At 41.8% G+C, this 23,853-nt stretch overlaps 2 protein-coding genes across 2 annotated transcripts in view; one reads left to right on the forward strand and one right to left on the reverse strand.

Moving 5' to 3' along the window:
- Positions 1-58: 58 nt before the first annotated feature.
- On the reverse strand, positions 59-15,742 carry LOC119436827 (vesicle-trafficking protein SEC22b-like). Its single transcript, XM_037703819.2, has 5 exons — positions 15,525-15,742; positions 15,014-15,126; positions 8,242-8,402; positions 8,006-8,152; positions 59-384 (listed from the first exon to the last, which is right to left on the reverse strand). The coding sequence occupies exons 1-5, from the start codon at positions 15,597-15,599 to the stop codon at positions 236-238; spliced, it is 645 nt and encodes a 214-aa protein (XP_037559747.1). The 5' UTR covers positions 15,600-15,742; the 3' UTR covers positions 59-235.
- Positions 15,743-16,189: 447 nt separating this feature from the next.
- The window catches only part of LOC119436826 (multivesicular body subunit 12B-like), a 35,319-nt gene continuing 27,655 nt past the window's right edge, over positions 16,190-23,853 (forward strand). The window contains exons 1-6 of the mRNA XM_037703818.2: positions 16,190-16,208; positions 16,346-16,440; positions 16,734-16,851; positions 16,930-17,028; positions 23,152-23,242; positions 23,319-23,448. Of these exons, the coding sequence (XP_037559746.1) occupies positions 16,753-16,851; positions 16,930-17,028; positions 23,152-23,242; positions 23,319-23,448 (419 nt within the window). The 5' untranslated portion in view covers positions 16,190-16,208; positions 16,346-16,440; positions 16,734-16,752. The remainder of the gene's footprint in view (positions 16,209-16,345; positions 16,441-16,733; positions 16,852-16,929; positions 17,029-23,151; positions 23,243-23,318; positions 23,449-23,853) is intronic.

Below are 23,853 nucleotides of genomic sequence, written 5' to 3' on the forward strand. Positions count from 1 at the left end.
GCAGAGACTTCAGAATGTGATTTTTTACTGTAACACAATTGTCATGTTACACACAGTCTTCGCATTTACTGCACATTTATTTGCAAGCATGCACAGTACAAAGACAGGCAGAAATCAGTATATACAGGTATGACAACAGCCGATACATGTGAAAGTATCTCCTGGAGTTTGTGCCAACAGAGCACTTTTTGTTTTCTGTGCAACGAGAGCACAGCACCTATGTGTATTGGTGTACCTAGAAGATGTAGAAGTACAGGAATGCTACAAAAATGACCACTGACACTGCAGCTATTTTTGCATAGGTTGAGCGTAAGTTCAGATATCTTGCATCCTTTTTGTACTTCTGTGACAGAAGGGACAGGTTGCTGGCCTTGCTGTCTAACTCTGTGCAGAAAAAAAAAAAACAAAAGTTAGACCATACTACACAGTGGAGGCCCAGCTTTTGACCACAGGGCACTCCTAAATTGTAACTTTAAACACAGGCTTCACAATGTTTACTTTCTCCATACATTCCACACCCTTTGAAACAAATGGTTTATGCAAATGAGTAATTACTTTTAACCTGGCATATGCATGAACATAAGCACTGCTGGTGATGCTTTGTGACAGTGTTCAATCGGGAGGCACTACAAGCATTCTTGTGATGCATGACTTTTTCGAAGGAAGAAGCTTATTTTGGCTTTATTAAGATAGCGACACTCCTGCCAGTTTATTTGAGCACAGCCCTTCAAGATGTCGCTATCACTGCTGCTGCTTCACATCACAACGTAAAATGTCCTGGGCCCTGGCAAACTTAGTTTGGCATAGGTGCAGAATGAGTGCATGCTTTCATATGGACACATTTCCATACCGCTGCATATTACCATTGTGAAATACTGCTAAAAATTTGAAATACGATAATTGGATATCATACCTGGGCCGGTATTTTGTAGCGGTGCCTTTCCGGTAATAATGGCTTATCGTGCTTTGTCAGTGGTCGGAGTGTTATCAACGCGTTAACGGGATCAGCCGGCCGTGAGCGGTGGATGATAAGACTAGAATAAGTCATAAGGCATCGCTACAATATCGCAGCCCTGCCAACCTGTGAGCTTTAAAATTTGAAATTCCGCAGGCAACACCAGAAGTGTGGATAGCATATCCCCCCCTGAGCGCCCTTTAGTGGGTTACATACTTTATTAATGACTTATGTTTTGTTGCAACGAAGTCAAAAGCAACACACTGACTCTGCCGTTGCCAATTTCTACTGCTTCAGGAACTCGTCTGATTAAACTTTCTCAAAGCAGGTACCCCTCTGGCGTTCTTTTACCTTTGGAAGATTTCCAAGCAAAGCTTTTTCGTGAACAGAATTTATTTTTTGCCAAACATGATATAGAATGAATCATGAATGAAACATGAGTCATAGAAAGAGCTCAAAATTGTAAACTTTACTGAAAATTTATGAGAGTTGGCAAGTATGGAATATACACTTTCCACTTACTGCTCATGATCATTATATGTCCACCTTAAGAATTTTGGGTAATAACCCTAGGCAGTGGTCTATGTGGCATTTTAAGAACGAATGTCAAAAGCAAACACCAAGTCAAGATGAGTAGGTAGGCTTACATTTTCATAATTTTACAGTTCAGCAGAAGACAGCTTTGATCAATAAGTCTGCAATTTCAAGTAGTCATCAAACCTGGTAACAAAAACTCGCCACTGAACTACCGACCAATCTCCATGACCAGCCTACATTGCAAGCTCACGGAACAGGTAATTCATTCTTGCATAAAGAATTTCCTTTCTTTCGTGATTCCCGGCATGGGTTCCGTAGGGGTCTCTCTCTTGCGATACCCAGCTTGCCATCTTCATTGATGACCTTCATGATAACTGTGAAGGTAACATACTAACAGATTCCATATTCCTTGACTTGGCTAACTCTTTTGACTAAGTGCCACACAAATGCCTAATGCTAAAATTATATATTTTAAAACTAGTATCACAAACAACCACCTGTCTAGCCTGCATCCAGTATCAGATGTACCTCAAAGCTCTGACCTTAACCCTCTCCTATTCTTAATTATGCATTAACAATCTACCCCTGGCATGCGTCTTCACATATCCGCATGTTTGCTGACTTAATAAACCATCTGACCAAATAATACTAAAACACGTTGACCACATCCTACAATGGTGCAATGACTGGCTAATGTCCTTGAACCCTAATAAATGCACATTTATTTCCTATGCTTGCAGTCATAAACCACTTTACTTCCCTTGCAACATTGCTAACATACCTGCTGAATCAGTAACTATACTTCTAAATACCTTGGAGTTACCTTATCTAACGATCTGTCTTGAAACGTGCACATTGCGAACATCACATAATTAGCTAACAAAACATTGGGTTTCCTAAAACGTAATTTAAGTAACGCTCCGAAACATGTAAAACTATTTGCTTAGAAATCTTTAGTCGGATCTATGAGTATGCATCCCCTATCGTGAACCCACACAAAGGTTTCACAAACATCCTTGAATCCAATCTAAATCATGCCACTAGATCAAGGTTTCATCCCGGGTATCAACTTTGTCTTTTTGCCGGAACATTGCAACTCTCCTTTCATAGATTCTTTTCCTCTCCACTTAATCATGCGCCATACATTATCCTTGCAGCTCGCATGTAATACACTGGCCATGCACTACAAGTTGCTCGCCCACGTACCCATACTAAAACATTTTCTGCTTCATTTTTCCCCAGAGCAGCCAAATACTGGAACGGCCTTTCCCACAACATCACTACTATCACCTGCCCATCAAGCTTCATGCAAAGCGTAACAGACACTAACACATTGAATCACTGTGACAATTAGTTTCTGTACAAACCCACCCCTTATTTCATAGCCCCTAAGGGGTCATTAAGGAAATAAAATGAATAAATGATTGAATTGAGAATGCCATAGACCTGTTGAAACGGGAATAATTGTGATGCGATCATTGTGTATAAAAAACTTGATATACATGCTTATGTGCATCACAAGTACTGAAATGCAAGGCACAGCATCGGCAAATCCCTATGGGGGCTTAGCCACCAATGGTCAAGTTTGACTGCTAGGTTGCGAGCTAGTTTCAACTTTGCTAGCACGTCGCATTCTGACAATTCATGTTGCACTAATAAATGCAAACATAGCATGGCAGAAATTATTAGAACTATTCATAGTATTAGGCATCTGCAGTACTTTCAGCCTGACTTAATATCTGTGATGTCAATTCAAAGGGAAACTGGCAATGTTTTTGTGCGTACGGATCTTAATGAATTTTGTAGTGTTCAATGGCACTTCGATCATGTATACGAATAGCCACAACAGAACTGCATAGTTTCTCCACAAGATAATTTTTTTAAGTTGGCATGCACACTCATTATTCCTGCCATTGAACAGATGATTTCCACTAGCCACCTGTGCATGTTGTCCATGACATCAGCGTAGAAATAAGTGCAACTTTATTTGCTGGCAGAAAGGCTTCAGCAGCAACATAACCTCATCTTGAACTTTTTCTTCCAAGAAAAATCATGCAGCGTAGGAATAGTTCGAATTTGCTGTGACTGAACATGTTGCCTTCAGATGTTACTACTAACAATCGTTCCCAAATCGCGCCTGTTGATGTCACAACTGCAGTCATGAGCAACATTTCCTGGACTGCCAGGTCCAGTTCTTGTTCCAATCTTTTCTCTTATTTAAAATGACTTCTGCATTCTGCAATTGCGCCCACACACTGGCTCTCACAATCTACAGATTAGCCGAGGAATTCACGCCACACTTCACTCCGTCTGGAATGTGCCGCACGAGACAGATTGTCCACGCCAGCAAATATATCGCGAAATGAAAACATGTATAGAGCTGCGCCCAAATTTCACATTAGGGAGTATCGTTACCGTCGGTTAATTTTTTTTTTAAAGAGCCCTACAGTTTTAGGCAGTCCCCATCGAGTCCGGATTAGCTGTTGGCAACTATGAATTGTTTAGAGGCTGAGCCGTGCATAGTGTCCTTGTTTTAATATTTAACAGCATGTTTGCTTGTTTTTAGCAGTATCATCATGTAATACATTTTCCAGGTGTTACTTTTTTTTTTCTCCCATGGCCTCGTGAAAAATGTATTCGAGGAGTTTTACTGTCCATTGTAGCTGTTTTACAGGTTCTGATGTTTAGGCAACTAGGCCATGTCATATATCTAGATGAACTTGGGGGTTAAGATTTCCTCTATAGAGCATTACCTTTTGACATGAACTTGCATTACATTTTGACATAAACTTCAAATATATGCTTGGAAAGTTAATACTAATATTGAAATCTCAGATGGGAAAAAAGCTCACATTCAACTTTTCCAGTGTTTCAAAAACACGCATACTGCTTTAATGGCTGTCTATAGTCTTCGCTTACTGTATAGCCATAACGTCATTCATTATGTATAGATCATGCTTTTTTTTTTCCCCCTACATTAAATAACCGATCACAGAGGTCTATCGCATAGTCTTCCCTCAAATTCAATCTTGCATGTACACCATATCGCTGATTAGTAAAGGCCAGTTGGCCATTGTCAGCAAATGGTGGCTGACCTTTACTTTTTGCAATAGGGTGCAAATCATATCAGCTGATTCTCGCGTAACTATACTATGCAAAGATGTTTGGACAGTTCATTAATCTTATATAGCTGCTTCTAATACAGTCGAGCACCTCCACAACGAATGCCTCTACAACGAAATGACCTGTATAACGAAGCAATAATTCTGTCCCGATTTTGTTGTGAGCTGTGTGGTGTGCAACCTTTACAACGAAGTGAACTGTATAACGAATGATCTTGGAGGCCCCCAAGCACTTCGTTATAAAGGCATTCAACTGTACATACTATACGAATGTCCACAATAATGTTACATTTAGGCCAAGAATATAGTTCCTCGCAAATGTATTTGGTTATGATTCAGTTCGAGATTTAGGTTAAATTATTTTTCAAGGAAGTTATGCAAGTCTTCACAAAACACTAATAATTTGCATCACCACGAGTCACTTAGAAATAAAAAAACTCGCGAACTTCATTTAGCTCTTCGGTTCTCATATTCGAGCAGTGTCGCAGCGTTCACAGGGTTACGTTGTTTCCCAACTCGCCCTCCTAGTAAACAAGTGCAGCAAAACAGATAGAGATTAACTTGGACTTTGGTTTTCAGTAATGACCTCTAATGATCTTTCAGAAACAGCCTTTTTAGGCTATCCTCCAAAGGAATACCAATTTTTAGCCAACTTTGAAACTGCACGTATACGCTGCCTGCTCTCGGGATTCAGCAGAGGACATGGCCATGGATCAACACACCATAGCAAGTTACAGTGTGGCTGGGTGTTCTCCGATTGACTGGCAAGGCTAGGTGCCAACTCTCAAGGAGATCTTAAGGGAGGGAAAGGGGGGGGGGGGCTGGCAACTACCGATCCTGAAAGTGCAGGGAGCCACCAGTCTGTACATGCAACAACGCCGCGTGAATTTGTTTAGTCCTACTATGTCGCAATATACAACAAGAAAGGTGCAGTAGTTAACATAACTATCAATACAGCTAGAGGTACTGGGAACCATGATGAGGGCGAACAACAGAACTAGAACCACACCAAAAATGAAACTGCCTTTCTGTTTGTAACAATGCAACAGAAGGCAAAAGAGAAGAATGTGCAAATGAGCCGTCAGACATTATAAACAAGGATGTCAGCATGGCTTATTGACTATTATTCAGTAGAAAAAAAAGCAACAGTCGGGACATTTGGCCATCACAATTAGGTCAAGTGGGGACTCCGGACATTTACTCAAGTCTGGACCACGGTGGAAGAATAGACTAGGTGTCTGAACAAGACTGCTGTACAGACAATATTTTCAGTCGTGGTTTACGTCTTTCAGGAGATGGTGTGGATCATTGGAGGGTCAACCACAGCATCTGGCGCAGCGCTCCCCAAACATGCACGGGCATAAAAGAATCGCTCATAAATTGTCCCATATATGCCTGTGTACCAGTCTTAAGTGAATGGCAAGCCATTGGGAAGCAAGCTTAGGTATATCCGCTTAAATATATAAGCTTAGTAGCGCTATGCAGATATAAATGTGCTTCGCAACTTGTGAAAGTCCACTGTAGAGACTAGTGATTACTGGGGAGCCACAAATAAATCATTTCTGGAGGTACTAGGCCATGGTTTCAGAGTTTTCTGATACACCTTCAGGGGTGCAAAGCACAGAAAGGCGGTTTCCGAGTGATTCAATAGTCCCACTGGCAAAATGGCTCTTAGAATTGCGCTCCTCATTGTTATTAACATTGTACTTATGCTTTTTTTCACTAAGAAACTTTTTTGCAAGACAATAGTGAGAAAGCATACCCTGACCACCAGATATATACTAAATTGCATGGATTGTTCGAAACCAATGCACTGGACGAATAAAAGCGCAAGTGCAAAGTTCAAGTTCTGCTCATATGGTGAGAAACCACAGCTTGCCGAGTGCAGCGATGTTTGTGGTTAGCATGCATGCCAACCACGCACATTGCTGCTACCCGCGCAAGTACATCCAAACCAAAATGTGCACACGGCATCGATCGCCCGCTCAACTCAACACATCTCTGTCACTGCCTGCATGCTAACGCACAATGGAGGCTACGGTGCAGCAATTTTCACCTGAGATGCAACACATCTAGACAAGCACAGATGAAAAATTTGCTAAAAAGCAACAACTAAGACGTTGTACGATGATGGATGACTGCACTGCAGATTAAGATCAAAGAGGGAGGTTCGGTAGATGGTTTCTTGTTGCACATTCAATTTTTCTTCGCAAACAGCACGAGAAGCAATAATACAGATAGCAGTGCCACAGAAAAAGTAACATCACACATTATAAGGCCATTTTGCAGCGAAATACGTGAGCACAGGGCCTTGCGCCACCAGCAGACAACAGAAAATTATGGCCCCAACACTGCAGTGCTCCTGCCGGCAAAGGGAGGAAGCCTGAACAGAATTGCAGTCAGCTTGCTCTGCAGACACATGACGCTGTTTAGACACCTGCTCTATTCTTCCACCGTGGTCTGGACTGTCCTACTGAATTTGGGATGGTTAACCCTAGGCCATACTCCCAGCTTTGGCTGCAGCATTGCACAGAGTCGGCGAGATGGAGTACAGCAAGTTTTGACAACTAAGTACCCCCCCTAAAAAAAACCTTTAAAATCCATGAAGAAATGCTGGAGTACTGAGGTTACAAGGCAGAATTCTAAAAAAAAGTAACGTTTGGAATCTGCTTTCTGCAGTAATAATCACTTATTGAAAACAAACGTTTTTAAAGAACTACACCAGTATAAACAGATAGTGTTGCTCTTTAGTGCCCCTTGAAGAAAAATATTTTATAAACTGAAGTTACGAAAAAATATAAAATAAAAATATTCTCACATTACCTGCAAATTTCTTGAATTAGGTGACTTGCATTACTCTTTTTTGACAAAGCTCTTGGCCTATATTTTACATGGAAAGCTGTTTACATACCATTTCCTACTCGACTTTCATACACACATTCAAACAATTATGACAAATATTTGAGCAACGTTTTAAAAACTGAATATTATAAGTTCACCTATGATAGCAAATCGTATATTCAAATTTTAAAAAAGAATCAAACATTTATAAGCTGCTAATGCTATGATTCAACGCATAACTTCACTGCATTAAGTTTCCAAACTAACTGAATGTTGCCACAACTGGGGAGGACATGTTATACTACTCTCACTGAAGTCTGGCTATTACATGGTGCAGGGTATCTTACTAAGTTTCTTATAATGTGAGCAACTCCAGCAATACATTAAGTTCAATGAAGAAATGAATGCATGACATGGTGCTTTCAGAAGTGCAAAGTCAAGCTCTGTCCTGGTATTTCACGGCACCAGCAGCAATATCACCCCACCATGTCGACTGCACAGTATACGAGACAAGCAAGTTTACAGAAGGAGAAACTGACAGAGCAGATACCTGAAATCACTGATCCTCTTTGCAACACATCATCAATGTTCTGCACCATAATTCTTTGAACATCTTGAAGTTCAGAATTTAGACTACTCAAATTTCTTCTTGCTCTAGAATCCATAAATGCCTTCTTTGCCTTCTGAATGTAGGTATCTGAAAGCAACGAAGAAGCTTTCTATTATGCACTCATTCTTATTACCAAACACTAAACCATATGAATGAGTATTCATGTGACTGCTTACCGAACTCAATGAAGCTGTATGGCCTGTTCACCGAATTGACCCTGGAGCCGTACTGAGAGTTGAACTCATTTTGCAGATCTTCAAGGAAAGAAAATGCAAGCCTCTTCGAAAAAGACTTCTCTGTGAGTACTAAATAGCACACTCCATTCTCAATCATGTAGCTTAAAAGGAAAAGAAACAAAGAAGCATGTAAGCTGGTATAAAGCAAAACATTGCAAAACATATTTACACCGTAACATGTTCAACATTTGCGGATAATACAAATGCCATGATGAAGCAGATTGTTTCACATTTAATTCAGTGGGGAAAAAAAATTCTATAAATTTAGGCAGAAAAGAAAGCAAGAAAGAAAAAAGACCATAACGAAATACTGTCTGTTCAGCACTTCAATAAAGCCCATGAAAATAAAAAGAAAAACAAGGTGCTATAGCAGTCCTAAACGAACACAAGAAACGTGATAAGTATGGTTGAACCTACAAAAAGTACCATAGGCATGCTTCTTCCAGACATCATTGCATTTTATGATTTAGAGAAAATTGCTAAAGCAATTACGCCTTGAACATATATCATGTGTGCTCTTAAAAAGCCAATCATTGAGCTGAAGATAGGCCAAGTGCCCTCAATCACCTTCAAGCATGCAATTTGCAAGGGGAGGCTCCAAAAACGAAATCTACATGCAACCTATGGCTATGCACTGATTCAATATTTTACTTACTTCAGAACAATAAAAATGCAAGTGCATTGCAATTGTGTCATATATGGTAGTGCATGAAAAGCCCTGACTAAACACAAAAAGTGTACAGACATTATGGCTAGATAAAATATATTGTTTTCAACCTGCTGCATCAGCCGAGTTGCACATTGCCGGTCTCCATGTGTTTCACCTAAAAACCAATGTATGCAAGTGAACAAGCATAGAAATGCAGCAACACAATCCAAATAACTTTGGATCGATAATTTTCTTAGGCATTTCAGCAGTGTCTGTGCTGTGGTAAAATGTCTGCAAATAATTTTGCATAACGAAACAATGGATTGTAGCAGAAAGAACATGAGTGGGCCTTTCAGTGTACACTGCATCAGCGTATCCTGCCTTTGCCAAGGTACATGCTTAGGTGAGTGCATGCTGCTGAAACACACATGAAAAAGTAAAAAGAAAAGCTTTTATAAATGTTTGAATGCTGTATAAACAAGTTTTTTTCGCAGTTTGCACTATTCTTTCCCTACATAGCAGAACAACTGGCCCAGCAACACAATTTTATTCAACAAGTCACTCCCTAAAATGTGCCATTATACATCCACGTTACATTTACATTTGCCCCTCCCTTGCGCCAATAAACCCGATTATCATCATCAGCATTTGTCCTGCAGTTTGCAAGGGAGGCTTTTTGGAAAGCATTTAATTGAAATGCTAATCTATATTGTAGAGGGCTAGGAGAACAGGGGGGGAAGAAAAAAATAAGAAACAGCATGGCCAGAATAAGCAGGCTCCTTATTTTAAATAGTGCAGCCCTGCTATGGGCCCTTGCAAAAGAACGCACAAATAGAATAATCAAGCTTGTAAGCAACGTTATTAGACAGAGAATAAACACAGATATTCTGAGTCAGATTGTGTGATATTAATTAGAAGATATTTGTAAGAACTAACACTCATTAGAAGTTTCTCTTTAAGAATGTATGTCGGAGAATTCTCTGGGCTAGGATAGGGTGCGATTATGTAATTTTGTTGCATTTCAACAGGTTTGTTCATTAGCCATTGACCATAAAATTAATGTTGTACTTTCCTAACCAGACAGGATGTTAGTGCCAGCGGCGAAATATAGATAGTCATTTTAAGCACAATGCGACACGTGTACAATCGCCTGGAGAAAACTAAATTGAAAATCTCATTACTGCAGGTAAATCATAAGTAACAAGAGGGATCCTAAGATGGAGCCGCGGTACGCGCATGACCTCTCCATTTTTTTTTTTTAAATTATGGGGCACGCCGTAGTGGGGGACTCCAGATTAATTTAGACCACCTGGGGTTCTTTAATGTGCACCTAAATCTAAGTACACAGGTGTTTTGCTGCATTTTGCCCCCATCAAAATGCGGCCGCCGTAGCCGGGATTTGATCCCGCAACCTTGTGCTCAGCAAACCAACACCCTAACCACTGAGCAACCACGGCGGATTCTCTATTTTTTTTGGAGAGACAGAACTATTTTACTTTTATAATCCAAAATCCGATGTAGTTTCGCATAAGCCCTTGCCTTTGAACTATAACAGCATTTCCCACATAATAATAAATACTACAAAGCAGTTCAAACATGTTACTACAGCACTGAGAAAAAAAATATTAATAATTTTAATCAAATATAAGTAATAATCAATGAGCGTAATCTTTGCAAGCACCAATTAATTCTGTCCGTTGAAAATTTTCATTTTACCACATTTCTTTCATATTCAGAATCGTAAATTTACAGCTCCAGAACAGATAAGGAATTGTCAATTCTTCAGTGCGTTTTTTCAAGTGTACAGACTGAACTCCATGTGATAACTCTCTACAGGAACATCAGATAGGAGAACATCAACTATTTTATGCAGCGCCTCCTCTACTTTGAGATGCCTGGCGCGTCGGCGCCGAAGCCCCCGTTCCACCTTCTCCTGTTTACGCACTCCGCCGCCGCGCAGCGGCGCTGTGTTCTGACACTATCGTGCGTCCCACCGGCCAAGCCAGCACCCACGCAGTCTTTGTGGTAGCCCATTCCGAGTGTGGATTAACGTTGCTGGTCGTTGTTTTTCTCGGCGCCCCACGTGCTTTATCGTGTGTCTTGCCGCTTCAATGCTTCGTCCCTCGGTCTAATAACCGCAGCTGAAGCCCAGCCATGCGGTATGCCCTTTTGCACATCAAGCCAGCGCAAGAAGCAGCCTGGCGTTTCTTTCCATGAGATACCTGCAGACGCAACACTCAGGGAATAATGGTTGAAAGCGATATCAAGGAACAACTGGCAGCCTAATTCTACATCCAATTATTCAGCTGTCTGCAGCCTTCATTTTATTGATGGGGACTTTCGCGAAGACACCAAAAGACGCATGTTGAAGCCACGTACCGTGCCCAGCGTGTTTCCCCAATACCCTTTTTACCTCAAGCCAGCACCGTCGAAGCCGCGAGGTGCAAGAAGCATCGCAAAAAGAAAACGCGAATCTTCACCAACGAAATCAGCGTTGAATTGCCCGTCTGAAAACATCACCGGTGTTCGTTCAACGCAGCAACATGTGTTGGACTCGACGTTCTCCGTTGATTGCATGGTTATGTCCGTGTCTGACACTGACAGTGTCGTCTCTCAGGACTTGACGCAGCAATTCTGCACGTCCCGTACCACCGAAAATTCCGCTGAGAGGCCCAATTTAACTTGCACACAGAGACTGCCACATCCCGGCCAGACTGCATATGCCATGAGGTCGTTTTGCACGCAGACCAACGAGCGAAGTTCGTCAGCGGCTTTTTTGCAGCGCAAAAAGTGGCATGAAAAAGAATTAAAGGACCTTGAAGGCACAAAATGAGAGGCTTGAGTACCACAAGCAACGAGATGCATTTCTTGGAGACATTGACTTGAGTGCCGACCTCAATCATCTTTTGCCAGCATCTGAAAAGGGTCAGCTTGCAAACTCCCTTTTGTGCTTCTTGCTGTGTGGACTGCATGCAAGCTTCAAGATGCCAGTGGGGTACTTTTTTACGAAGGGATGTTCTGCGGAATTGCTTGCAAAAACAGTGCAACATGTTATTAGAAAGACAGAAGAGGTGGGGTTCAAAATTGTACGCCTAGTAACAGACAACCATAAAGTGAACGTTGCAGCGATGGAGAAGATGTCACTGGGGCATCTTCAAACCCAGATACGCCACCCAGCTGACCCTTCAAGATACCTGTTTCTGGCCTTTGATCAGAGTCATATTATAAAGAATATTCGCTACCAGTTCTTGTCAAAACAAATTGGAGGTTTTGCATTATCTGCAGCATGCCCTGTTGGCAAATAATCTCTAGCCTGCACTTCTGCTGCAGTGAATAAACAGTGTGCTATTGTTTTACGTCATTTACTTTCTCATTTCGTCTTCAAACCTGTACTTAATTTCACTCTGCTGAGCTCTGCAAGCCTTGAAGCACAAAATTTCTTGACAGTTAAGCGCTGCAACCTCCAGAAAGAGACTGGCGCAGTGATGATGATGATGATTTATTGGCATCCCCTTTGAAACGGGGTGGCGACAAATAGTCACCTAGCCTGCTCGATTTAATCAGGTATACTACACATGTTCTTTATCTCGCATTTTTGTATACCTTTTTCAAAAATTTAGCTTGTACCGCTGCCTATGATTTTAAGAGATCAGGTCGTATCGATCTTTTCCCTGCTTTTTTTCCACCAGTACTCTAATCGTCTCTTGCTGATCTCTACGGCTGATCTGTTTATGTTTCCTTCCACTTTAAACCCAAGCGCTTCTGGGAGTTGCACGTTACCTACGGTTCTCGCTGGGTGGATCCCGTCGCATTCCATTAGGATGTGCTGAGTGGTCTCTGGATCTTTACTGCAGCATACACATGTCTCATCTAGTTCCGAATATTTGTTCCGATATGTTTTCGTCCTTAGGCAACCGGCTCGAGCCTCAAATAGCAAGGCACTGCCCTTTGTGTTATCGTACAGATTTTCCCTTCTAATTTCTTTCTTCTCATTCTTGTAAATCTCCATTGTCCTTTTCATTTCCATTCTTTGCATCCAATTCACGGTCTCTATTTCTCTCACTTTCTTTCTGATGACCCCTGGTTGTCTATTTACAGTTTCGATTATCCTGTACTTGGTTGCCAACTTCCTTGACCTCTTCCTCCATTCTGTGTCCACGCTTTTCATGTAGAGATACTTGTGCACTTTAGCCGCCCATTTATTTTCATCCATGTTCCTGAGCCTTTCTTCAAAACTAATTTTGCTTTGTGCTTCTCTGACTTCAAAAGAGGCCCAACCCATGTCTCCATGCACTGCCTCATTTGTCGTATTACCGTGTGCTCCCAAAGCCAACCGGCCTACTGATCTTTGGTTAACTTCTAAACCCGCCAATATATCCGATTTTAAGCATATAATGGCATTTGCGAATGTTAGCGCTGGCACCATTACTCCTTTCCAGATTCCACGCAGTAACTTTCTGTTGCGGCGCCAGCGGTGCGTAGTGTCAGAAGCTAGCGCCACCTCATGGAAAGCCGGAAAAACACAGCGGCCCTGGGCGAACAATAGGAGCGCGGCCGACATGCCAGGCATCTCAAAGTAGAGGAGGCGCTGATTTTATGTATGGGATACTTGGAAACCACCTATCCAGCCATTTGAAAAATTTGCCTGATGCAAAACATTGAGCAAAACAGTGAGTAAAAGAAGTGTATCTACTACATGACAACATACTAACACCAACAGTGAACACCCAGCCATCTTTCATTTGAATAAAATAACTTATGTATTATTCAAACTTGCAGTACAGGTCCAATGAGAACTGCTTCAAGATGTATGCAACATGTTTTAAATATTGTTATTTTCATCAGCGCTATTACTTAAGAAGGGCACAAACAAATGATCATAAAAATAAGAATGACAAAATTAAACCAACAATTACTTTGATTTAAACTACAAATAATGATTGCGGTTGATGAGCCCATGGTGAAAATGGATCGATGAAATCATTGATGAACAGGGACACTGCTCACTTAGGCAAGTTGAGATATACTCTATCAACAGCAAACAATAACATCAACATGTGGTGTAACTTAAAGAAAAAGACAATAAATATAGTATATGAACAAACAGAAAGGACACAGCGTGAAATTACCACCAGATAAATTCTAAATTGGAAGTGCTGTTGGCAAATGCATCGAGAGAGCTACAATTTACTCTACCAGCAGATACTTAGAAAGGAATGTGGATATAGCACTTGAGGATATTATGCCTCGGAGGCCATCATTCCTATAATGGTTCTCAACGAGTGGGAAATGCCCTTGCATATGGAGTGCCTGGAGTATTTTGAAAGGGTCATTGGTAGAGTTCATACAAAAACTTCAGTCTGGACACGCTTTGTTGCAAATATATAGAGGTCATGTTAATCTTAAGGCTAGGTTATGCAGACCTGATTATATCTGCACATTCTAACCTCAGGAGGACTCCGTGTTTTGAAACTTTCCTTCTCAGAAAAGACAGCTTTCTTCGAGCTTTATTACTGACAGCATATACATGAAGCTCCAAATTGATGTTCCCCATAATTGACCCTACAGTATTTGACATGGCTTACATTTTCCGATGAAAGCATTGTCAACCATACATAAACATTTACGGTTTCTTATTAGTAAAGGATATACTAGTGGTTTCTGACATACTCAATTTTGTTGCCTACTTGTAAATAGGAATAGTTCGTATTCAGAATAAATGGTGAAAAGAAATTGGTGCACCTCAGTTGAACACATAAATATTTCATTAAAATAGCAATTGATAGTTTTACAACTTAGTGCACATGTAGTCATCAAACACGCTGGACATGGTGGCACACAACTTTATGAAGGCATATGCAAAACAAAATGACACTTTATTGTCATGCCAAGATAACTGCCTAATTTATCCAGTAGCTCCACAAGATTAAATAACCACAGCAATCTCCAAATTAAAACAACGCTTTGAACTCGCATTCCCACGATTACGACGCTGGGTTCTTGTGATGACAACTGAATTTTGCCAACTGGAAACCAACACGGAAGCCAGTGGAAACCACTCACTGAAAGTTGTAAGGTCCTGTTTCGATGGTGGATCGCGAAAATGATTGATTATTTAGCTTCTTGAATAACAGCTTTGCTTGGTTCTGGTATTCCGTGTTCCCTACGCCAAGTTGCTGGAAAGCAAAGTAAAAGGTGGCACACATAGCAATCAGGTGTACAGACAGATGGGCACTGTAAATGGTCACACCAAGCCGCGGCGCAAAGAGCAACTTTAAATAAACCCACGGGGAAACATTGTTTTTAATCTATTCATGGGATTTTTACTTGCTAAATCGCATATGTTATCTGCGATTTTTTTTTCTCCCTATCTTTTTTCTCCACTGAACTCGGCCCAACTTAGGAATATGCCATATGAGAAAGGAAACTCCCAGGAGCAACAAAGTGCATACCAAGGACGGCCAATTCAGTTAAGAGCATTACGTCTGCGTCACACAAGCGTGCTAACGTGACACATGAAGATATACCAGTAAAACAATGCTTTCCGACTATAGCTGAATCGACATGCACATACCTGCTGGTCATCTTGAACAGAAGCCGACAAGGGCAACCCGTCAGCTACTCTGGCAATCATCGTCATAAGCACCATGTTGAAGCAGTATGCAGGTCCCACGAATCACGTAAAATGAGAACAGCCTTAGTACAATACCAGGAAAGTTTAGTTACGGGAGGGTCATTTCTACTGTGCCGGCAGTGACGCGCCCGCAGATGAACAGATGACGTGTCACCATTGTGGCCAGACTCGAGAAAAATGCAAGAAAATGCATGGCCAAAACATTCGACGGGTTTAGGTCGTTTGGGCCATAGGGCAGAATATCTTTAGTTGGTTAAGTACAGTGTACTAGAATACTTCTAGAGCACTATAGTTTAGATATATGGTTTAGGCAAAAATGAAGCATTGGTGTAAGGATGAATATGAGGCAGGACCTTTCACAGGGATGCGCATTTCACATTTGGCATCTTTCTGACTGCGAGAAAAATACAGACTTTTTCTCTCTCGAATTTATCCAGGTTCATCCATTCATGTTTTCACATTTATGTGAATTGATTTTTTTTTCAAAAGTGAGTATCCAATAAATTTTTTTAGAGGACAAGAGAACGAAAAAATCGAAACTGTAACCAACGCCAGCGCGCATGATGTGTGCCCAAGGTGTGCAACTTATAACGTGCATTTTATTGGATGAAAACCGATGAAACTGTAATTTTGAATTAAACGAACGTATAATACTCGCAAGTCGTATTTTTATTACAATCAAATAGTAAGAAAGCAGCAGTGTTTTCTCTAAAGGCACTGTTTGTTTTTACTTTTGTGCGCGTGTGTGTTTGTTTTTGCAGGCGGAGATCATGGGGAGTTGTGGTGAACTGCTTGAGATGTAAACATTTTGTTGTGAGCGGTGTTTGCCCATCGCGCTTCGCAGCATCATTACCACGTGAGAATACACTAGTTCTTCATATTCTACTGTGTGTTTATACATACTCATTTGCTTCATGTGTGCGGCCTACTGTTCTTTTTCCTGCATTGCAAATTGGAGTGCGTTGTCATGACACATTCGATGCCTGGGGTTGCCTAAGTAGCGTTGCCTAAGGTCACGAATCATCTCAATTTTGTTTTCGTTACCGCCATGTGTGTTCAGTAGTGCTCACTAACTTAACTCTTCCACTTTAGGATTGATGATAATAAAATATTTTCTATTCTACAACGATCCTGTATTGTCGGTTTCAGCTGAATGCCGCCTTAGAAAATGATGCAGGACCTCCTGAAAGTGCTGCCTGATGACTTGCCGATAACCGACGTCTGTGTAATTGAAGATCCACAGAATTGCCCTCCTGGATATCATGTGGTATAGTGGTCTTTTTGTTACTCTGTCAACGTGTGGCGTGTTCTCTTTGTTTATGTCAACGAGGTCTCGCACTTACAGGTGGACAAAACTTTTGACCAAGACACTGATGCCGACCTCTGGAAGGACCGTTTCTTCGGCCGGCGTATTACTCGATACATCTGCTACTCAAAGGCCCACGTATGTTGTCTCTAAGCGTTATTCTGTCAAACATTATTCATAACAGTAAGGCAGACGCACACTCAACTGTCAGGTTTCGTGTAGATGTTTCGTACCGCGAAAATAACGCCACTGTCACAGCTGCGAGCACGATAGCAGTCTGACAGTAATTTTATTTTTTGTGCATGCAACCGATTGATGTATTTGTGTGCATTGAAAGTTTATTTTGTATGAGATCATATACAGCTTTTGCATTCAAGCACAGTGTCTTGGTAGTAACATAAAACCGAATTTGAGCATTTGTTGTTTTACTACTGGTTGAGTGACTTTGTCAGACTAGTCAGAGCATAGTGACTAGAGGCGCAATATGATCGTAACTTAGTTGAAAAGGAGGTATACTTTGTTCATTTAAACATTTAATGTGCAATACCAGCACATAAATTTGTACATCTTTCTGTGATTTGTAGGCATAACTCTGTCTTTTTCTTTTTTCAAAGATGCTCATATGTTATTCTTGGCACAGTGTTGCCAGTACTTTTTTCTTTCTTTACTTTTTCTGGCTTAACTGAAAGCAAATATCTATTTATAGCATGAAGCATCCTGCATTGTAAACCAATGAAATAGGCATAGACACTGACTGGACTGATAAGTGTCACAGTGACATCTGAATTATGTAAGTGGACTGGGAAAAGATAGATTTAAAAGGACACTTGAAGACAAGGATGTTAAACACTTAACGGCAAGGACATTTAAGAATAGATACCAATGTTGGATGAAAAGTTTTATGCCTTAATGGTAAAATAGCATAATAGAATGTGTTCCTACAGCAGAGCAGCGTTTCATACTTGCAGAGTTTCATCTGCAAGCATGCAACATCGGTCTAGATAGGGAACTCCATTTAGTGACTAGACCATTGGGCATGTGATTGACGTCAGCTTTTTCTGTGGTGATACACAGAAAAATTGCAGGAATAAGCTTCAAACTAAGTTACATTGCAAAGGTGTATAGCTAAATTCAAGAGGAGACAACAGCTAATGAGGCATGTTCTCATCATTCATGATGTGCAACTACACAAGTAAAAGTGGCTCTTAGGCATACTTCAGTTTTGCAGTGTCGGTGACTTTGCCAACATTCTGACATAGTCAGAATGTTGCATGAGTGAATGTGTGCCATTATTGACTCTGGGTTCCACTTGCAAAAGGTGTTCACAAGATAGGTGCCTTAAAATTGACAAGCTCAAGAGCAACATTAGATGCAAAAGAGGTGCATTTAGCCATAGACAATGCAGTTATGGCTCCTGCAGAGAAGTGGTGCAACTCACAGAAGATGCCATTATTAAGAAATAGCTAAGTTTCAGAAACATGCCGATAAGTATAATAATGTGTAGGAAGGCTCTGATAAAGTGTCATGAAGTCTTGTCACCTTTTGATAACTGCGTCATGTGTGAAAGTAAGATTGTTCATCCAACCCTCATGCATACGTGCTTTGATTGCTTGGGTTGAGACACATTGACTGTTACTTCAATTTCTCTTTGTGTCCATTCAAAGACCTCCACTGCTTTAGTTGGTCCTGTTCACATACACCAATTTATAACTCCTTTAGAATGTTGACTGTCCAGTTCGTTTACGTTAACTCAACGCCATGAAGAACACCTACTGGACTCATGAAAAGTTATCTTCTAACGGATGCAGCTTATTTCGTTTTGGTATTCATACTAACGAGAAATCTACGCACATTTAGCATGATAATTGCCAGGTTTTGCTAGTGAAGGTGCCTTTACGCTCTGGCATAACCTTGCTAGTCTCCCACTGATAACTTTTCTGCTACTTCATCTTATGTGTGTGATGTTTAGCTTTTAAGCAGTCTTCATTTGCTAGGATGCTTTTGTCTTATTAATCTGTTTTACACATACCTCTGCTACCCATAGCAGTTTGTACACTCATTATTTTGAATATTTTGTTCCTGCCCCCCCCCCCCTTTTTTATTTTGCAATGCCGAGTAGTATATCTCGAGAAGCGTTTGATGGGGGGCTAGTTGGTAAGACATTTAGGAAAATTATAACTGCGCTAAAACGAGACACGAGAACGAAGTGGACAGGACGATATTGGACAGTATATTTTGGGTAAATAGAATAATAAAAATATGGACTGCTATAAAAGTTGCCAGGCCATTAGTTTTCTTTGAAAAGGGCTCAATTCCTTTCTTGTTCCATTCATAGCTTAGAGAAGGGTGAAATGATCTTAAAATGATTGCCCCTGTATTTCTCCTATGTTTAGTCGAGCATTTGTTTAAAGTATGAAATGCCTATAGGTGGCATAACTAGAGAATGTGTTCTGGATGGGTCACTTTCAAGGATAACCATGTTGAAGCAAAGGGCATCCTATCAGTGCATTCGAGGTATGCAAGACAAGTTAATGGGGTTTCACTTCGTGAATGCAGGTGTGTCACACACCCCGTGAACGAGGTGCCAACGCCAGACCAAATTCCAAAGCCGACTTTCCAGCTTCCGAAAATAAGCCCACAAAAGCAAGGACAATTAGTAATGGGCCCTCTGGTGCGCCAGTGAACGCCGGTTGCTGTGCAAAGACCGAGTCAGAGCCCAGAGCTGTCAATACAACAAAATATATTCTTCACACCAGGCAGTTACACTCATACACTTGCACACTTAGGCTAGACACAATACAATTCAGATGGGTATTCACAAAACACAGGAAGATAATTAACGACAAGCACTAAGAGTCCAACACGTAAAGTACAAAGTGAATAGGAACACCAAGTGTCCAATCGTATTCACCCGTGCTGGTCTTGAGCCGGATGATCTCGGCGTAGCTCGAGGCAAATCTCGAAGAAGGAATTTCTTCCGGAAATGCAGACGCTCTATGAACTCGTCGACTAGCTTGCCGGGGAATCCCCTTCTTCCGCAGATGGTCAGTCTTCACGTTATATCTCTTCACCGGCGCGGTCTAATCCCTCTTCTGATTCCTGCACGGCGTTTATATAGCCTTCACAGGTGTTCTTGAACCTTCCTATCGGAGTCGTGCTCCCGTAGCATGGCCAAAGCCTGGGGATCTTCTAGTTAATTCTCGCATCTTCGACCGCCACCGTTGGAGCGTCGTCGAGGGGGGGTGATGACTCATGCTGTTGGCGCACGCTCACGCTGTAGTAATCTCTCTCTAGACTCGCCAGTGAGAAGGTGCGTGCGCTCTCTCTCTCTGGTTACCGTCGCCTTGTCGATATTTATAGACGTCTAACTGTTAGTTACGTCGGCTGTTTGAGGCGTATGCGCTCTCCCCCTCTGTTGAAGCTGCCGCGGGGCTGGCATGCTTCTTTTGCTGGCTTGCATGACACGCGACGCGCACTTTGATTTTGCGCTCTTTTGTGACAAGGTGACACAGAAGTGTATGGGTGCTATAGCACACACGAAGCTATTGATCCTCGGTGCACCTAGACTGTCCGCATCGCAGATCGCTTTCAAGATGGGGCTCGCGCGGTTGCACCATACACAGCAGCCGCCGGAGTAGAAGCCCCCCTGTGGGAAGAGTGCGTGCTTTCTCCTTGCTTTCCTCCCTTGCGCGCCCAAGATTGAGCTGCCATCGTGGGTTCAGTTGCACGCTTTCACTCGCACATACAGCCTACGGCGCGCGGGGACGATGTTATCACGAGACAAACTTGGTGCGTCCATTCCACAGATAGCACCCGTAGCAACTGCCAGAGGAGATCAGCCCAGCGCGCCTCCGCCTACCCTCCTCCTCTGCAATGCTTCACCTCTTTTCTCCTCGCCTGCTTCTCTCAACGCCACCTAGACTTGCACAGAGACATAGACTCTTGGTGGCGTTGCTTTGTCACGCGCTTTCGTACTTTCCCTGGCACGCGATGCTCTTCTCCACCTCCAGGCGCCTTCCTCCTCCGGTGCTTGCTTCCTTCGCAGCTTCACACATCTCATCGCCGATTTCACTGGCAGCGGGCTATGTACGCTTGCGCGTAATAATGCTGATGGTCAAGGTGCCATTATTTTTGAGCATTCAGTTTGGCTTTCTTAAACAATCAGTGCACATTGAAATTTACATCACTGAGAGAGATAGTAAGTGCAGAATGCAGCATTGGGTTTCAGCCAAATGCTTGCTACGTCACAAATTGTTCTGGCAAGGAAGCGCCGCCGACAGTCTCTGCAGAAATAATAATTTAATTCTGGGGTGTTACATGCCAAAACCACGATATGATTATAAGGCATGCCATAGTAGGCGACTCCGGATCAATTTTTACCACCTGGGTTTCTTTAACGTGCACCCAACGCACAGTACAGAGGAAATATTGGATTTCGCTCTCATCGAAATGCGGCTCGAATCGAACTCGCGACTTCGTACTTCTCAGCACAATGCCATAGCCACTAAGCCACCACAGCGGGTGCTTGCAGAAATAGCAGGGTCACAGAGCTGTTACTGAGACTTAGTGAAATCTTTTTCTACCTGTCATCGTCACTTATGAAAATTACATTTTTGTACAGGTGCAACTGGCACTTGGACAGAAGATAGCAAATCAGTTCTGCAGAATCCCGCAAGGTGGAGGGCGGTTCGTGAAATTAAAAAATTGTCATCCACCCGAATGTAGCACAAAGCTACAAAGGAAACTCATATGGGTTTGTCAGCTAGAAAGCTTCTCAGTTCAGAAAAAATTCAGATTTGAACCCGGGACCAATGCCTTTCTGGGGTTGTGTTGGCCCTGGGTTCACTTCCCAGACCAGGATAAATTTTTCCTCAACTGAGAAGCTTTCTTTCTGAGAAACCCATGTGGGTTCCTTTGTAGCTTCGTGCTACATTCGGGTGGATGATAATTTTTCATTTCATGATGCATCAATCCCTGGTTTAAAATTGAACCCACCATGCTATCAGTGCCATGTGTTCGGACAGGTTACGGCTGCTTGCAAAATGCCCAGCATGAATTAGATGAAGAGGGCACATGTCAGTCACTCTCTGAAACTAAGTCGAAGCAAAACAGAAGCAATGATAATTCCAACGAGAGGATGAGAATATAATCCCAGTAGATACATGGGATTGCAATTTTTGTCTAGCAGTGAAAAGATTGGAATGCTGTCTCGTCTCGAAAGAAAACGGGTTCTTGTGCTTGTCCTCTGGGTGGTCAGCTGCGCTGTCTTGTGTGTGTGTGTGTGTGTGTGTGTGTGTGTGTGTGTGTGTGTGTGTGTGTGTGTGTGTGTGTGTGTGTGTGTGTGTGTGTGTGTGTGTGTGTGTGTGTGTAGTCCACGGCAATAGTGTGGACTACATGGAGTATGGCAGCGAGATCTTGTGGTCTTCCAAGGGTGCAGATGCTGCAGTAGTGAGTTCGAGAAACTGTTTTATTGTTTTAATGCTGCGGCGGTCGCATTTCGCTGGAGCCGAAATGCAGAAACGCACGTGTGCTTGCGTGCACGTTAAAGAATCCCAGGTGGTCAAAATTAATCCGGAGCCCTCCACTACGGCGTGCCTCATAATCATAAGTGGTTTTGGTGTGAAACCCCAGAAAGAAAGTAAAAAAGAGAAAGAAGTCCTTATATGGAACACAGTGCACTGGCCGCACATGCTTTGCTGTTCATTACGTTTGTACAAGGATGGCCATCAAACTGATCGACATACCAATTTGATGGGCATGTGCTGCACAACTCATGCTCTGTGAACCCCATCATTTCAGGTAATTCTGCATGCTAACCATCCTCTGTCTATGCTGTCGTCCTTCTCGCGTCACTCACAGGGTGCTTTTCCCGCATCTTTTCAAACCATTCATTGCATTTTGAGGCTTAGGTGGACATGGCAACATTGCAAATGTGATGAAGCCACTTAAGTGTTCAATTATAATGAGGAAGGTGGCAATTGATGGTGTAAGCATGAAGTGTTCATGCCCACACCTACTTGTTGGTGTGGGATAGGTTGTGATTTTTTAGCAGCATTATAAATGAATCTTTTGTAGGTAGGTTTGAAGTAGCATCTCTGTGTATAATATTGAAACAGGTGTAAAGGTTGTCAAGAAAACTTAAGTGAGAAATCCCTTTTTCCTCATTTTTTTTTTTTTTTTTTTTTTTTGCGCTTGCCACTTGGCAAAGTTAGCTCTTACATCATTTGATAGGGCTTTTTTTTTTTTTTACCTTCTTTACAGCATGCAGAATGTGTTCAGTCTTTGTTGGTTGTGGCTGACAAGGAGGTCCCACCTGACGGCCATATCGTCATGAATTCTACAAAAGATACAGGTATATTGTTGGTCATTAACATTATTTTTTTTTTTTTTTTTTTTTTTGCTGTCAAGTTGAGTATTTTGTTTTACAGATCAGCGTGCCATGAAGAAAAAGCTCCTTTGTTACAAGATGGTTGCAAGGGACTCTGCTGGTGAAGCAGTTTCTGACATTATTGTTCTCAGCAAATCACGAAAACCTCCAGATGGGTTTGTGTTAGCTGGGTGAGTGTTCCTAAGTGCAGAGAGATTAATTAGTTAATTTTGCTTATTTTGTGCAGTACAATAGCCATTCCTTTTGTTCACTTAGTCCTACATATTATGTTATAAGTTGTATGTCATCATGAACAACTTTCATAATTTGCTTATTTTACAGGCATCTCATAGTCTTGTGTTGTTGCACTTTTGCTTGGAAAAGGTTGCGTAGAAAAGTTGAATATCCTCTATATAGTGTGACCTGGGTCATGTGAGTCTGTGCATGTGGCTTAGAATGTCCTAAAACTCCTGTATGATGGTTATGTTCAGAATGTGTCAGTCCTGTCTGATGCATTTGAGTGGTGCATTTCAGAGCGAGCAAGGCACGTCTGGCATCCTTGAAGTTCAAGGTTGTATACACGTAACTGTGCATAG

The sequence above is a fragment of the Dermacentor silvarum genome, chromosome 1 (genome assembly GCF_013339745.2).
Source record: "Dermacentor silvarum isolate Dsil-2018 chromosome 1, BIME_Dsil_1.4, whole genome shotgun sequence".
In the NCBI taxonomy this organism is placed as follows: domain Eukaryota; kingdom Metazoa; phylum Arthropoda; class Arachnida; order Ixodida; family Ixodidae; genus Dermacentor; species Dermacentor silvarum.

Bases quoted from the DNA above. Each gene is read 5' to 3' on its own strand.
- LOC119436827 (XM_037703819.2), bottom strand. From the start codon at position 15,599: ATGGTGCTTATGACGATGATTGCCAGAGTAGCTGACGGGTTGCCCTTG. The intron at 15,127-15,524 runs GTATGTGCATGT...TTTGCTTTCCAG, and splicing joins CTGTTCAAGATGACCAGCAG to CAACTTGGCGTAGGGAACAC. The intron at 385-8,005 runs GTATCTGCTCTG...TTTTCTGCACAG, and splicing joins AAGAGGATCAGTGATTTCAG to AGTTAGACAGCAAGGCCAGC.